The 15,386-nt window shown below is 53.1% G+C and overlaps 1 protein-coding gene across 1 annotated transcript; it reads right to left on the bottom strand.

The window, feature by feature from the left end:
- Positions 1-3,653: 3,653 nt before the first annotated feature.
- On the bottom strand, positions 3,654-14,231 carry LOC131093423 (zinc finger protein 239-like). Its single transcript, XM_058040589.1, has 2 exons — positions 14,167-14,231; positions 3,654-5,845 (listed from the first exon to the last, which is right to left on the bottom strand). The coding sequence occupies exon 2, from the start codon at positions 5,832-5,834 to the stop codon at positions 4,926-4,928; it is 909 nt and encodes a 302-aa protein (XP_057896572.1). The 5' UTR covers positions 5,835-5,845; positions 14,167-14,231; the 3' UTR covers positions 3,654-4,925.
- Between the last annotated feature and the right edge of the window lie 1,155 nt (positions 14,232-15,386).

Below are 15,386 nucleotides of genomic sequence, written 5' to 3'. Positions count from 1 at the left end.
ATTTGGTTGGTAATAAATTCACTCCCTGTGCCCAGGCTGGGTCTATTTTGCCAATGCCGGTGCTCTGGGCGGGATCACTCCCATTCCTGCTCTCAACTCCCAGGCTCTCCACAGCCAATCGGAGAATGTGATGAACAAGAGTCAGCCAATCAGAGAGAGCAGGTCTGATGACTCACCACTTGCTGGGCAGACCCACAGCACCCAATGTTCCCCACCTGGCCCACACCCTCCCTGCCCAGTCACACCCCAATCCTCCCTGCCCAATCACAGGAGGTCTCAGCCAGGTGCATGGCCATGGGAAGGGGCTGTGGCCGCCACCAGCTCAGGAGCTCTGTGGGCAGAGAAAAGGGGGTGACACCGGGACTGGGGGCACTCACAGGGCTTCCCCGAATGGTGCCCCTATTTGTGTTGGCTCAAGTGAGAGCTTCTGGAGAATCTCTTCCCACACACAGGACACTCACTGGGGCTCTCCCCAGTCTCGATGTTCCTGTGGGTGACAAGGGTGGAGTTGTGCCTGAAGCCCTTCCCGCAGTCAGGGCAGTGGAAGGGCCTCTCCTCTGTGTGAATGGGCTGATGTACTGAAGCACGGAGAGACAACTCTTCAACTAATTAAAGTTGAAAAGAAGGGTATTTTATTGCAGTTCTGGACACATAAGGAATCATTTCCAAATGCAGGTGCAAGGAGTTGCAGACTCCTGCTCTCTATTTATTCAGAAAAGGCTTTACATATCCAAGCAGTTTCTAAGGAGGTGTAGTATATAATCATTACCTGCCCACTTTGTATTATAATCAGCTGAATACCTAATATGGCTGCGCACTTGCACTCCCTTAATTGGGTCAGTCGGATTTTGAAATGAGGGAGTGGGCATATGGGAAGAAGAAAGCTCTCTTTCTCATGGTAAACTCTTCACCCATGGCCAGTTGGCAGGACTTTTTGATCTGCTGATCACAATCCAAGCCTCTCCTTACTGTTTGATTATTCTTAAGGCAAGATATTTCTATGGTCTCTGCTCCTTCACAATTGCTACATCTATCCCTGTCACTCCTAGCTTTACTTTTCTAATATATTTGTTACTCTTTCACTAAGGTAGGTGACTGTGCTAGCTAATTTAGCCTTCTTAACAAATTTTAAAATCTTAACTAAAATACGTAACCTTCTACTATCTCAGTAATATTCCCAGCTGGCCCCTGGACTCATTCACAGTTTTCAATTATCATAAATACATTTCCAGCTTACCCCTTGACTCATTACGATGAGATTGGACCTGCTCAGAAACCACTTCCTACACTCGGGACACTCATAGGGCCTCTCCCCAGGGTGGATCTTGCAGTGATGGATGAGGTAGGAGCTCCACCCAAAGCCCTTCCCACACTCCCCACATTTGTAAGGCCGTTTCCCCATGTGGATCACCTGAAGCCAGATTACATCTGAGCTCCAGAGCTCTGGCTGAAGACCTTCCCACATTCCAAGCACTTGTGGGGTTTCTGCCAGCCATGAGTTGTCTCCACCACCTCTGAGTTCCAAATGGATCTCCAGCTGCCTTCTGGACACAGGAGGCATCTTTCCTCCTCACAGCTCCCAGGGCTGCGTTTGCAACTCCTCCTTATGGGATCTCGAGGGCTTATCCTCCCCATTGCATTCCCATGCTCAAAATGGCCTCTTCCATGAGGTTCTGCAGCAGGGATTTGCTGTCCCTGGTCTCTGTCTGCACCTCAGTGTCTGGGGTAGAGAAAAGGAAAGGAAGGAATGAGGAAGAAAGAAGGACAGAATGAGAAAGGGAAGGAGCTATGGACAAGGACAGGATGGGATTTGCCTCTGTGCCAGAGGGAAGGGGAAGGAGATCCCCCCAGTTCATCCCTGGCAGGACAGCATTGGTAGTGGGCATTGTCCTGCAGCCAGGGGAAATGTTGGTCTGAGACATGGAGCAGAGGAGAGGGGGAAAGGGGCAGCGACTTCCTTCCCACCTGCCTCATGTCCCATGCCATCTCCCTTTTCCTTGCAGCCTCCTCCATCTCCATCCAGACAAAGTTTGGGATTGACAAATCCTGGCTTGGGGGAAAACAACAGGTGAGACCCTCACTCCTGCTTCCCAAGCCCAGTTCGAGAAGAAACCGCCCTGTTCACGGTTGGATGGGCCCAGACCCTACTCATCTCCAGGTTTCCCCACCCCTTCAGGCTGCCGGGATCCCCCAGCTCCAGGACTGGCCTTTGCTGCTCTCCCCAGTGTGATGCCAATAAGAGCCCCAAAATCAAGGTCCCCCCTCAACTGGTACCACTTCCCCAGCCAGTACAGACAGTTTGCCACAGGAACCCTCCACAGTTCTCCACAGGGGCATCTGCATCTCACTTTTGGGGCATCTGCAAGATCCAAACATCCCCTCCCCTGCAACAAACCTTCCCAGAGATCCCTCGATGGATTTGGGGTGAGCTCCCCCTCTCTGCTCACCTGTGAGACCTGGGGGGTTGATGCTGCCAGGGCCAGGGGAGCTTCAGACTCAACGGGCAAGCGGGAAAACCGTGGGGTTCTGCTGCGGCTCCTCCTCTTCCTCTTCCTGCTCTTCCTTTTCCCATCCTCCGCCTCCTCTCTCCCTCCTCTTCCTATTGCTCCTCCTCCCTGCCCACTCCAAGTCTTCCTTTCACACCCTTCTCTCTCCCATGGCTGCAGGATTTGGGTGGAGGAAACCAGGGAACTTCCCATGAGCCCCCCAGGTATGGGCAGGGGACTTGGGAACCCACCCAGTGCAGATCCATTCCCCTCCAGAGCCCCAGGGAATCACTCCACGGATAAAGCAATGGGGACACCATAGGATCCCCACCGAACCACCCTTTGTCTATCCCATCCCCTCTCCCATCGCTCCCCCAACCCAAGAACCCCTCCAAGTTTAATTTGGGGATCCCATCCCTCTCACACTCTGAATCTTCTTTTCCCCTGCACTCCTACCCCTTTCCCATCGTGCCTTCAGCTCCACCTCTCGTCCCTGTGTTTGGTTTTGGGGGATACAGGCCCCTCCTGCTCAGTCTGGGGGGGTCAGATCCCCCCTTTCCCTCAATTCATGCAGCTCCTGGATGCTTTTTCCTGGGAGCAATCCCTGAGTTTTGGGACTTTTGGGGTGTCGTTTAAGAGTGTAACATCTCTGTCTGGCTTTCCCCTTCCTGATGTGGCCCCTCAGCTGCCCCTGACACCCTGGGGGTGCTGGGATTTCCCTCCTGGGGACAAGGACGTTCATCCCCTTCCAGGAGCCCAATGCCTGGCTGGGGCTTCAGGTCAGGGGGTCCTCGAGCAACTGCCCCAGAACCTCCCCCTGGGTCTCCCAGCAAAGCGAGAGCCATTTGGCCGGGGGCCCCCAAAGGCCTCAGCAAGCCCCAGGTCCCTCCCAGGAACCCTCAACTCCCTCAAACCCAGCATCCCCCCCATGCCCTATAAGTTTCCCCCATGGCACTGGCCATAGCCATGTCCCACCATGTCCTCACCCATGGCTGTCTCCCCACCATGTTTCCATCCCTGTCACTGTTCCCCACATCTCCATCCATGCCCGTGTCCACACATGTCCCCATGAATGGCTATGGCCCCCTCCATGTCCATGTGTCCCTATGTCAGTCTCCATGTCTGTGTCCCACCATATCTGTGTTCTACCATGACCACACCCATGTCTTAGTTCAATGTCTACTTTTACCTCAAGATTAGATATTTTAAAGGCATGAAGAGAAATTAAAAGAAAATCAAGACCATAACAAAAGGATTTCAGTGTCCATGCTGGCTGAGGATCCACGTGCTTAGGCAGAAGGCAAGAACCTTTTCTGGTGGAGTTTCTATCCCACTGTCTCCAAAATCTTGGTTTTTTCCCCAGTTTTTCACCATTTGGCTATGGAAGACACCCTTGGGCACTGGGAAATCAAAATCGTGGAATCCCTGAAGTTGGAAAAGACCTTGTCCTTTGGTTCAGGAGAAATTTGGGAGAGAACCCCCAAAGGGGTTCCTCTAGACAGCAGACTGAACTGGCCCCTCCCCCAACTGGTTCAGGAAAAATAAAATACCTCCTTGAAGGAAAGTGGAAAAACCTGTTTATTACACAATAAAACCTAAACAGTATTAAACAATAAAACCTCTTGCTGCTCTAAAAGAGAGACAAACTCACAAAGTCCCTCCATGGGCTGTAGCTTGGCTCACTCAGTCTCTTATCAGTCCCTCTGGTGCTGGAAATGCAACGGCCCAGGCCTGGCCTGGTAGGCCACAGGTGTGAGCTGCTGGTGCTCCCCTGGGTGTTCAGGCCAGAACAGGTTTAAACAGGTCCAAAGAAAAGGGAAAAACCCCACAGTCCAGGGAACTTCTTTGCCTCAGCTAGCTAAACTAACTAAAACAAAGGAGAGCTCTGTCTCGCCGTTTGTCCAACCGCAGACAACACAGCACAGGAGCAGGAATGTCGAGGAGTGAGTGCCGAGTATGAAAACAAACTCCGTGCTTCTTCTCTCCCCCTTTCAGGACAAGTCCTAAAGGTACAAAACTTATTATTCAGCATAAACAGAACAGACTGGGGAAACAAGAATCATTTAGTCCAGTCCACCCTGAACATACCTTCAACATCATTCAGTACTAGCTGATGTTACCAGAAGATAGGATTGAATGCAAGAGATTTTATGTGGTTGAAAGTCGAAATCTGCTGTCCCCAAGGAATTCCTATTGCTGGTCTGTGTCCCAATGGATGTTCCTGCTGCTGCATTTATCTAGTTGCCCACAGGGAACCAGGAAGATGTGAAGCCTCCAAGCCAGGTGTCTTCCCAACACAGATCAGCAGGACCATGGACCACCAGGGCTCTGCCCAACAATGGTCACTGGGGATCATCCAACGTGGATCCTCTCATGGCGGATGGAGCTGGAGAAGCACACAAAGCTCTTCCCACACTTGGGGCACTCGCAGGGCTTCCCTCAGTGGCGCCTCCGTTGGTGTTCTGTCAAGTGAGAGCTCTGTGAGAATCTCATCCCACACTCCCAACACTCGTAGGGTCTCTCCCCGGTGTGGATGCGCCGGTGGATGGTGAGTTTGCAGTTTTGCTTGAAGCCCTTCCCACAGTCGGGGCAGCGGAATGGCCTCTCCTCCGTGTGAATCCGCTCATGTTTGAGGAGATCGCAGCTCCTGTGAAACCTCTTCCCACACTCAGGACACTCGTAGGGCCTCTCCCCAGTGTGGGTGCGCTGGTGTTTTCTCAGGTCAGAGTTCCACCCATAGCTCTTCCCACATTCCAAGCAGCTGTAGGGCCGTTCCCCCGTGTGGATCACCTGGTGCCGAATCAGGGCCGAGCTTCCTCTGAAGCCCTTCCCACATTCCCCACACTCAAAGGGCTTCTCCCCAGTGTGGATCATGTGGTGCTGCACCAGGTAGCCCTTCTGCCTGAAGCTCATCCCACATTCCCCACACTCATAGGGCTTTTCCCCAGTGTGGATCACCTGGTGTCGTATCAGTTGGCCCCTCTGCCTGAAGCTCTTCCCACATTCCTCACACTCAAAGGGCTTCTCCCCAGTGTGGATCCTCTGGTGTTGGATCAGGACAGAGTTGTGGCTGAAACTCCTCCCACACTCCTCACACTCAAAGGGCCTCTCCCCAGTGTGGATCACCTGGTGCTGCCTCAGGGTGGAGCTCCAGCTGAAACACTTCCCACATTCCAAGCATCTGTGTGGCTTCTCCCTGACATGAGGCTTCTTCACTAGCTCTGAGCTCTGGCTGGATCTCAGGATGCATTCCTGGCTCACGGGGCCTCTTTCCTCCCCAGAGCTCCCTGGGCAGGGTTTGCTGCCCCTCTTCATGAGGTACATTTGGGGCTTTTCCTCCTCCTCCATCAGGCCACGCCCTGGGAATGAAAAATCCTGGTTTAGGGAAAAAATCAAGAGGAGAGCAGCTTGGACTGGAAAAACCTCCATGTCCAAGTTCATCTAGGAAAGTCATTAGGCATCTTGTGTCTGTAAGAACCTCCAAAACACCAAGATTCAGCACAGAAATCCTCTAAAGATCAAGATGCAAGTCTAAAATTTCCCAAACATCAATATTCAGCAAAAACTCCCGCCAAAATAAAGAGATTCAGCCCTCACAAAAAAACAAAAGCACCAACATTTGCCCAATAAAGCTCAGAAACATCAAGATTCAGCCCCCAGGGCTTGTGGTAGATAGGGGCAGGCGTTCGGAAAATCTCGCGATGTCACGGAAAGCAGCAGGATTCCTCTCCCCCTAACGCCTGGTGATAAGGGATCACCCAAGAATGTAGACCCCCCTAGCATTATGAACTTTCGACTCCTTATTAACCAATTACAGTAAGGTAAGACCCCCTGACGTAGAGAAAAACCTCCCCGATTATAAAAACCCACGGGACGGGACAATAAAGGCCTTTGAACCGTCCACCACATTGGTATTAGTGTGTGTTCTTGGCCCGAGCGACCCTGGAGAGTTTGGGTCACCATGCCGTTTCCTCAGAACCAGGTCACCTTGCCTTGCATCAGAAGGCAACAGGGGCTGAGGGGAGGCTGCAGATATAGGGAGGAGTAGAACCTTGTGGTGCCACCTCTTTCTGCTCCTCCTTCTCCTCTGTCCCTGCTCTTCCTCACACTCCTCTTCCTCCTACAATTCCTCCTTCTCCTGCACAATCCCACCTTTTCCTCCCACGTGCAGCATTTGACCAGTTCGTTCCTCAACCCTGCTTCTCCTTCTGCCCCAGGCCCAGCTCCCACTGGTGGCTCCCTCTTCCCCCCAGACCCACAGCATCCCACAGCAGGGGCAGGGATGGAGCTGGGGCAGGTCGGGCTGGGGCAGCGCTGGGCTCTCGGCAGCTCCCGCCCGCACTCGGTCCCCACTGCAGCCGCTCCCGCCAGGACAGTGCGGGGGGGCCCGGCCTTGGCGCTGCCGCACTCCCACCTCCCCAAATTCCCCTCGAGGGGGGAACAGATGGGGAACGCTGGGAGCTGCAGGTCTGCCCGGCAACTTCTGAGTCATCAGCGCCGCGTGCTATGATTGGCTGAGCACTGCCTGAGGGGTGGAGCTGCAGCAAGGCGGGGACACCCTGCTCCAGGGGGGATGTCCCACAAATGGGGGACCCCCATGAAAGGAAGAAGAGGAAAGTGTCTTTACAAACAGATGCTGTGAATCTGCTCAGAGATAGAGCCAGGAACCTGTACATAAGGAAGCGACAGGAGAAGCCATCAGTTTCAGAAAATGTTATTAATTGATGACACAGACTGCTGCCCAGCCAAGGTCCTGCTAAATTCATGAACTTCGAGAAGAACAAAGACTTCACAGAGCCATGATAACCGTTTGCTACATAAAAGCAGGCAGCACATCAAGGGGATATGTAGTAGGTGGATTGGGAAGTCTGTTCCTTTCAAGTACTCCACCCAATGGGGAAAGGAAGAGGGAGATGCAGCTGAGAAAATTAGGATGATCAGGAGGCTGTGTCCTCCAACAATTGGAGAGACTCCATAGGAAATGTCCCATGGCCTCTGCCTTTCTTTAGGAATTAAATTACTTCTACAGGACTGGTCTGTCTGCTTTGTGGACAGAAACCTCTGGTGATGTCCATTTTTCCACACACCTTGGGACGCGTCTGGAATTCCTTCCACCATATGTAGCGGCGGGCAGTGAGTGCAGCTGAAGTTGCCTCACCCAGTTTGGGTGATCGGCTTCCTTGGGGGGGGCAGCACCACGCGGGATTGATTGGGTACCCGACAGTGACCAGGAGACAGACGAGTGACACATCGGGGGGGCTGTGAAGAGTCAGCAGAGAGGGAGCACTGCAAATCTCATCAGTGAGTGCACTGGGATCTTTGGGGAGTGAACATGGCAGGGCACCCATGCAGGGTAGAAAATAGAAAGCCGGGAAAGGTCCTGTGCCAAAGGGATGATGATCCCAAACTATCTCTGAAGGGTTCCTTCTGAGAAGGTTGAGGAAGATTGCACATTTCCCCAGAGGACTTGGACATCCAGGGAGGCAATAAGGGAAGTGGAGAAGGGATTTAGATAACAGGGGATGGATGCTGTTAGTGTGCTGGTAAGAGACTGGGTGAAGAGGAGTGTGCAGCAATAAGGTTAAGGCAAGAAGCAGCAAGAGGAATCTATGTGGTAAGAAAAAGAAAAGAGGAGGAACAGAAAAATACTGAGAATTGGGATGTTTTTCAGCAGGATCTTATCCTCAACATTTGCCAGCTGGAGAGGAAAACAAGGAGGTCAGGGTTTCAGGGGGTTTCTCTGTGGGCGGCAGCACCGGGTGCAGAGCTGCGTCACCGGGAGCACGGGCTGGGGGCCTGTGGGGAGCTGCGGGGCCGGGCCGGGGCTGTGGGGCAGCCGGGGCTCAGCGCCGGGCGCTGCCTGACCCCACCAGCCCCGGGCAGGGCCGGCAGCGGCCCCCGGCCCCCAGGAGGCTGCGGGACGCCCCGGCCGCTGCCCGGCCCCGTGGAGCTGCCGGCCCTGCCCGCCGGGGGCGCCTTTGGACACTGCGGCAGGACAGGGAGCGGCTCTGGGATACGGGCTGGGGAGGGCACCCTGAGCACAGGGAGGAGGAGCAAGGAACATCTGGGAAAGGCGGATTATAAGGCAAGGATCAAGATATTCTTTGAGTCGCTGGAAAACAAATGATTCTGCAGAAAGCTCAGCAGCTGTCAGAGGATGAGCAGCCACAGGCACTGAGGGGGCTGCAGGAGGGGCACAAGAAGGCCCTGCAGCACTTGGGCACAAAGGCACAGCAGGTGAGTGCAAGAAGGGAGCAGCAAAAGGCCAAGCTGAAGGCAAAGGCCAGGGCACAGTTCCTACAGCCCCTGAGGAATCAACCCCAGGGCCCAAGGGGGCCCCAGCACCCAGGGCACGGCTCGGCCACAAGCACCTGGCAGAGGCATTGCCCTCCTCGGCAGGGGAGAGCCCACCCAAACAGCCCCTGGCAAGGAACCAGGGCTCCAGCTGCAGGGCACAAGGACACTGCAAGCACAGACAGCAGCACCCTCAGGACCAGCAAGTCCACCCCTTGATGGACATGGATTGGCAGGGCTGTCACAGCTCCCATCACACCAGGGACCCTCCACACTGGAGCCCTTGAGAACATTCAGGCAGGGTCTGCATTGAGAGGAGGCATTTCCTGATGGACACTGGGGCCTCTCAATCCACTCTGAATCTTAGACCTAATGGGCAAAACAGTAAAGGCATGGTTTAATTATTAAGGGAATAAGTGGGAAAGATGAGCAGGTATGATTTAATCAACCACTATTAGGAGATCTAGGGGATATGTTTGAAATAAATGAATTTCTTTTTCTTCCTACTGTGATTGCAATTTACTGGGAAGGAGTTGGTGGCTGGATTTTGATATTGTAAAAGGTCATACAGCGGCTTATGCTGTTGAACTTGTGTGTCAAATGTCTGGCAAGGCCTACACTGAAGAGACCCCAAAAATGTGGGAAGTCCCAGGTAAAGAACGGAAATTAGCTATGGAGCCTCATCGAATTACTTTGAAGCAACAAGGACAAGAGGTTGCTTCTATTTATTTAAAATCAATACCCTATTCCAAGAGAGGGAAGGAAGGAAGGGCTTTCAGCTTATTACTCACTACCTGTTAAAGGCAGGGTTTTGGAGCCAGGGATCTCTCCCTAGAATACTTCAGACAACAAACTGGATGGATGGACACAAGGAGGAATCACAGAATTTTCAAGTGTTAAAAAGCACATTAACTGAGGCTCCTGCCCTGGCCCTCCCAGACAGCGAGAAAGAATTTGAATTATAGGTGGATTTTAAACAGGGCCATGCCAAAGGAATTCTTGTGTTAAAATGTTTAACCCAGTGGCCAGAGATTGGCTTCATTTTCTGCAGAATTGTGCAGACACAGCTCACATGGGAACTGAGAGCTGAAAACAGATGACAACAGGAAGATCTCCTATAGTTCAAGTCTGGCACCAAGGTAAAGCTTTGACAACCAAAAGAGCCTCTAAATGGATGAGCAGGGCTCGGTTATTACAGTATGAAACTTGTTCAATGGCACAGGAGGATTTAGAACTGAGGACAGGGCAAGGGTTTAACCCAGCCTCCTGTCTGAACAGCCTGGAGAGGGGCTGGCAAGGAACCCAGGACTGCACTCAAGGGACAGAGCTCCAGACCCAGGCTGGGAGAGATTGATGATGGGACATTCCCTGGCCTGAGGGAGAAAATGTGTTTGTGGACGGCTCTGCAAGGGCAGCAGAAGGGAAAAGAGCTACAAGACAGGCTGTTATTAAGGAAGGGGAATCAGACACAGCGCAGGTCACCGCCCCATGCTCAGCTCAACCCGCGGAGCTGTGGGTGCCTGTGAGAGCCTGGCACTGAAATGCCCTGAGTAGGAAGGCTTCAACATCTTCTGCTGACACCATGGCACCTAACAGAGGGGCAAAGGCAATTCTCACTGCTTCGGCATTCACTGCATCACTTATCAGGAATTTCTAAAAGAACAATTCATAGAGAAGGGATTGTGGAAGCAATAGACTCAGAAAGAAGAAGTCATTTTACTGGAAAGATCCTTCAGGGGGTTATGGCAGCTTTAGGAATACAATGGGACCTCCATATCCCCTGGAACCCCCAGAGTTCAGGTCAGGTAGAAAGAATGAATGGGGAAAGAAAGAAAGAACGAAAGAAAGAAAGAATGCAAGAACGAAAGAAACACCTTTGGAAGCTGGTGATAAAAACCAAGATGCCATGGGTACGGCTTTTGCCATTGGCTATGGCAAGAAGAAGAGACAGACTCAGGGCAGATATTCAATTATCTCCCTTGGAAGGGATGTCTGGAATTCCTTATCCTGGTAATTCTCCACCTAGAGCAGGGTGGAGATGAGGGATGTACATTTAAGGCAGTCTGTGGCCACAATCCTGTCACTTGCGAAATCTCTCACAAAGGAAGCTGGGCTGGCACACAGCCTGCCCTGGCACTTCGCTGCTGCCAACACCCAGCCAGGACATCGGCTCCTGCCTAAGGAGTGCAAAGCAGCACCACTGGTGGCCAAGGGGCCCATGCCAAGTGTCCCTGAGGCCAGAAACAGCCGCCAGCACAGCTCAACACGGGGGGACCCCTCAGCCTGGCCTCAAGGGCTCTGAAGCCCCGGAGATTTGCACTTCCCGCCCACAGCAGGAGGATGGGAGGCCACCCCTGAGCCTGCCCTGAAGGCAACGCAGCAGCAGCCAGGGCTCCACAGCGGGCCAAGCCCCTGCGCCTGCCCACAGATCCTCGCCTGGAATCCTCTGCAATCCTGGCCACCCTCCTCTGCCATCTCCAGCCCCTGGGGCCAAGCCTTGCTGCCACTGCTGCAGCTTCAGCGCTGGCTGGGCCTGCACTGCCACAGCTGCTGGGGAACACCACGGCACAATTCCACTCTGGGGCTCACTGACACCCACACTCTGGGCTGCCTGCCATTGCACTGCTGCAAAATGTACCGAGTTTGGTTCTTTTAAACCTTATTTCTCTACTCAGGCTTGGTTTGTCTTTGCTTTGGGGAAAGGAATTTTAAAGGTTTTATTTAAGGGATGTTACACCATTCAATGGAGATGAGTTCAACCTCTCAACAGACTGGGAATAGCCCAAAAGACACCCACAGAGATAACGACCAGCAATAAAACATCAACATTGCCCAGCAGCAAACAGCAACCAACAGCTACCCCAGACACTGCCCCCCCCAGAGCTGGAGACACCTGGGCTGGAAAAAGGCTGAGAAGGAAATCCAGGAGTTTGGACCTAATTTACATCAGAGGGGAAGAAATCTGGGTCTAATAGGAAACCACACACTAAAAACTTACACAACTTGGAAGCAATGAACATTAAACCAGTGGATTTCTGTGGGTTTTGGATGGCATAAAGTTTAGGAAAAATCTAGTAAAACTCACGTGTCATTCAACAATTTTCTTTCCACACCCGGGCTGTGTGTGAGTGAAATGATTTCTGTTGCACATCCTGGCCAGAATCAAGTAATTCCTTGACTTTTTAACACTGGAAATGTTGGAGAGTTTTGGCTCTTCCCACCATTTTGGTGATAAGATTACAACATTAGAATGTTTTTTTCTTAATAATCCTTCTTTTGGTCAATAAGGTTTAGGTCAGGGGTGTCAGAATCAATTTCTATTCTTATGAGAAGTAGAGGCTTTTTGGGTATGTGTGTGCGTGTCTCTTAGCGATGGCACAATTTTGGTCTGTGTTTCTCCATGCTCACCTAAATTTAGGAAAAACTAGAAGAGGTTGAAATGCGACGCTTTAACTCATAAACAGTTAACAGAATACTATTTTAAAAAAGGAAAAAAAAAAGACATCAAAAAAAAGGCAAAGGAAGGTGGGTGGGAAAGGAAAAGGGGAGTCACCAGGTTACTGCCCTGGAAGAGAAGCTTTGGTTCTAGTCAGCCTGAGAGGAGCTTTAGAAATGCAAATGAACACTGCTGGGCAAAGTATGGACAATGTACCTGGGTCTCTTGCCTGGGGCAGGAATTGGGCTGATTCCCTCTGCCCCTCACCCCAAGCTCTGCCTGCTTGCACTGATGGAATTTGCACAGCTCAAGGCAGAGCCCAGGGGGAGGATATCTGACCCTGCAACAGAAACGGGTGAAGCTGCAAAGGGAAACAGCAAATGGAGAATGTTGGGAAAACTTCACTTTAAAAAGTGGGGGGGAATCATCCCTCTGCCAACTCCAACATGTGCTGTCACTGTCTGTGTTATATAGGGTGGATTACAGCATGGGGGGTGTTGCTACCACAAGTTCAGGAAAGCAGTTGGGAACCCAAGTATTTGATGTTTAAATTACAGAAAATTGGCCAACTGATGCAGCCCTGGCTCCTGAGGCAGTGCAAATAATGGGAAAAACATCAACGTCCACCAGAACAAATCCTACAACACCATGAACCAGCCACTGAGTACCCGAACCAATTCATATCAGGAGCCACAGAACCCATTTCTCATTTCCATGGCATCATTAGATTACAAGCTGTCCTCGGAATAACCAAGCAGACAGCTCCAGCTCCTGACCTTCCTGCTGACCAATCCACTGAAATGAGGAACACAACACTTCACCATGGGATGGAGTCAGATCATCTGGTAGCAGAAGGAGGAGGAGTTAATGAAAAATTAAATTACTCAAACTGCTGTTGGCAAATAGATGACAAAGGAAAAGTGGTGAAACAGATAACAAAGGAAACAAAAAAGCAGCTCATGTTCCAGCTAAAACGTGAAAAGAATGGCAATGGGACACGGTTTTGTGGCTCCATGACAGACCATGGGTTAAACAAATGCTTTTTCTCCTCTGATCTGCTACAGCAACTCTCATCTTTGTACCATGCTCCACACCTTGAGAGTGCAGCTGCAGCTCATTCAGCAGGTGAGCAAGGGGATGCAGGTGGCAGCCAGGCCTCCTGATCCAGAAACGGCTACAAAAGGACAGGGAATGAGGGCACTGAGAATAATCCCAAAACCAAAGACACAGTAAGGAAAAAAAGAAAAAAAAAAAAAAATCACTGAGTTAATCTGCCTGGCGACAGGGCCAGGGACGTGTAGATAAGGAAGGGCGAAACCATCAGTTTCAAAAACTGTTACTAATTAACATGGACTGCTGCTCAGACAAACTCCCGCTGAATTCCTGAACTTCGGGAAGAACAAAGACTTAACAGAGCCGTGAATATCAGCTGTTATACAAAAGTGGGGGTGCACATTAACGAGGACATGCAGTTGGTGGATCGGCAGGTCTGAACCTTCCAAGTACCTCAGCTAAGGGGCAAATGGAGAGGGAGATGAGGCCGGGAAATGAGGATGAAAAGGAGGCTGCGAACTACAACAATGGCAGAGACCGCACAGCAAATGCCCCACGGCCTCTCCCTCTGCTCAGCAATAAAGTCACTTTTACAGGACTCCTCTGTCTCCTCTGGGCACAAAAACCTCCAGCCACGGGAATTTCCCCGCACAGCCCCGGGCACGGGGCAGCCCCCTCTGTCCCAGCCACAGCAACCGGGCCGAGCCAGCGCTGCTCCGGCAGCGGCTCCTGCCGAGGTAGCGGCCGCAAGGAGACCGCGGGCAGCCGCTCCCGCAGCGCCCTCACGCCAGCGGCAACACGGGCCGGACACGGCACAACGAACCCGCCCAAGCCCCCTGCCGCCCCCGAGGCCCGCAGCCAGCCCCGAGCCCCCGCACAACCCAGCGCGGCTCCCACCTGCGCTGCGGCCGCCTCCGAGTTCCGCCACCGCCTCACCGCGCTCCGGCCACTGCCGCCGCTCACGGGCCCGCTCCGACAATGGCGCCGCTGCCCAGCCACGGCCACCCTCAGCCCGCCACCGGGGCCCTGCTCCGCCCGGCTCCCACCAATCAGCGCGCCACAACCACGACTGACGGCACCATCGCCCAATCCCAGCCAGGGGCGGGCTCTGCACACGGCACAGCCCCGCCCCGCGCTCTCAGCGCCCCCCGGGCTGCGTGAGGGCAGAGCCGGAGCTGAGGAACAGCCCTGGAACGGGCCCGGGCCCGAGGGGGATTGAGCTGAAAACACAAACAAACTTCTCTGCACCTCCCGCCACGGCTTTCCTGGCACTGCGGCTCCGGTGGCTCCGGCTCAGCGGGACGCCCTGGAGCCTCATTTCTCCTACCCCTAATTAGGAGCATCAGTGCATCGCTTTGATTTCCCCCAAAAACGGGAAAACCGCCCCAAAGCCCTGTGGATGAGTGGGGGAGTGGAGAGATTTGTGACAGAAAACTCCAAAAACTCAGAGCAGCATAATGAGAAGTAAGTGGAGACCCTTAAATCCAGCTTTCCCCCACGCCTCCCTCCTTCCAGCTGCACCTCCTACCCTGGCCGTGCCGGAGACAGGGAATGGGGCCGGGCTCAGTTCATGCCCCGGGGCTTCTCCCTCTGCTCAGGGACAGGAGTCATTCCCCTGCTGCACCCTGGGCTCTCTCTCACCGGAGACTTCTCCAGGAACTTCTCCGAGCTGAGTCCATCCCATGGGGCACAGCCCTCTCCAAGTGCTGCAGCGTGGGTCACTGTGCCCCGGGGTCAGTCCTGCCAGGACAGGCTGCTCCAGCGGGGCCCTCTGGCCGCGGGGTCACAGCCTCCTCTCAGGCATCACCGTGCTCAGCGTGGCTGCTCCGGGGGCTGCAGGGGGATCTCTGCATCCAAATGGATCTGCAGGGGGATGTCTGCAGCCTCATGGATCTGCAGGGGGATCTCTGCATCTCCACGGATCTCTACATCCGACACCACCGTCTTTGGAGTCACCACGAATAGGTTGAGCTCTACCTGAAGCTCTTCTCACATTCCCCACACCCTTCCCAGCACAGGGAGGCTTTTACCTCCTCACAGTTCCCTGGGCTGACAAGGAGAAGAAGAGACATGGAGAAGGGAAAAGGAAAAGGCAGAAGGAGAGGAAGGAACGAGAA

Source organism: Melospiza georgiana, chromosome 25, assembly GCF_028018845.1.
Source record: "Melospiza georgiana isolate bMelGeo1 chromosome 25, bMelGeo1.pri, whole genome shotgun sequence".
Lineage (NCBI taxonomy): Eukaryota > Metazoa > Chordata > Aves > Passeriformes > Passerellidae > Melospiza > Melospiza georgiana.
The sequence above is the reverse complement of the archived record's forward strand: the minus strand, read 5'-3'. Positions and strand labels throughout refer to the sequence as shown.

Excerpts from the sequence above, each read along its gene's own strand:
- LOC131093423 (XM_058040589.1), bottom strand. The coding sequence starts at position 5,834 with ATGGAGGAGGAGGAAAAGCCCCAAATGTACCTCATGAAGAGGGGCAGC.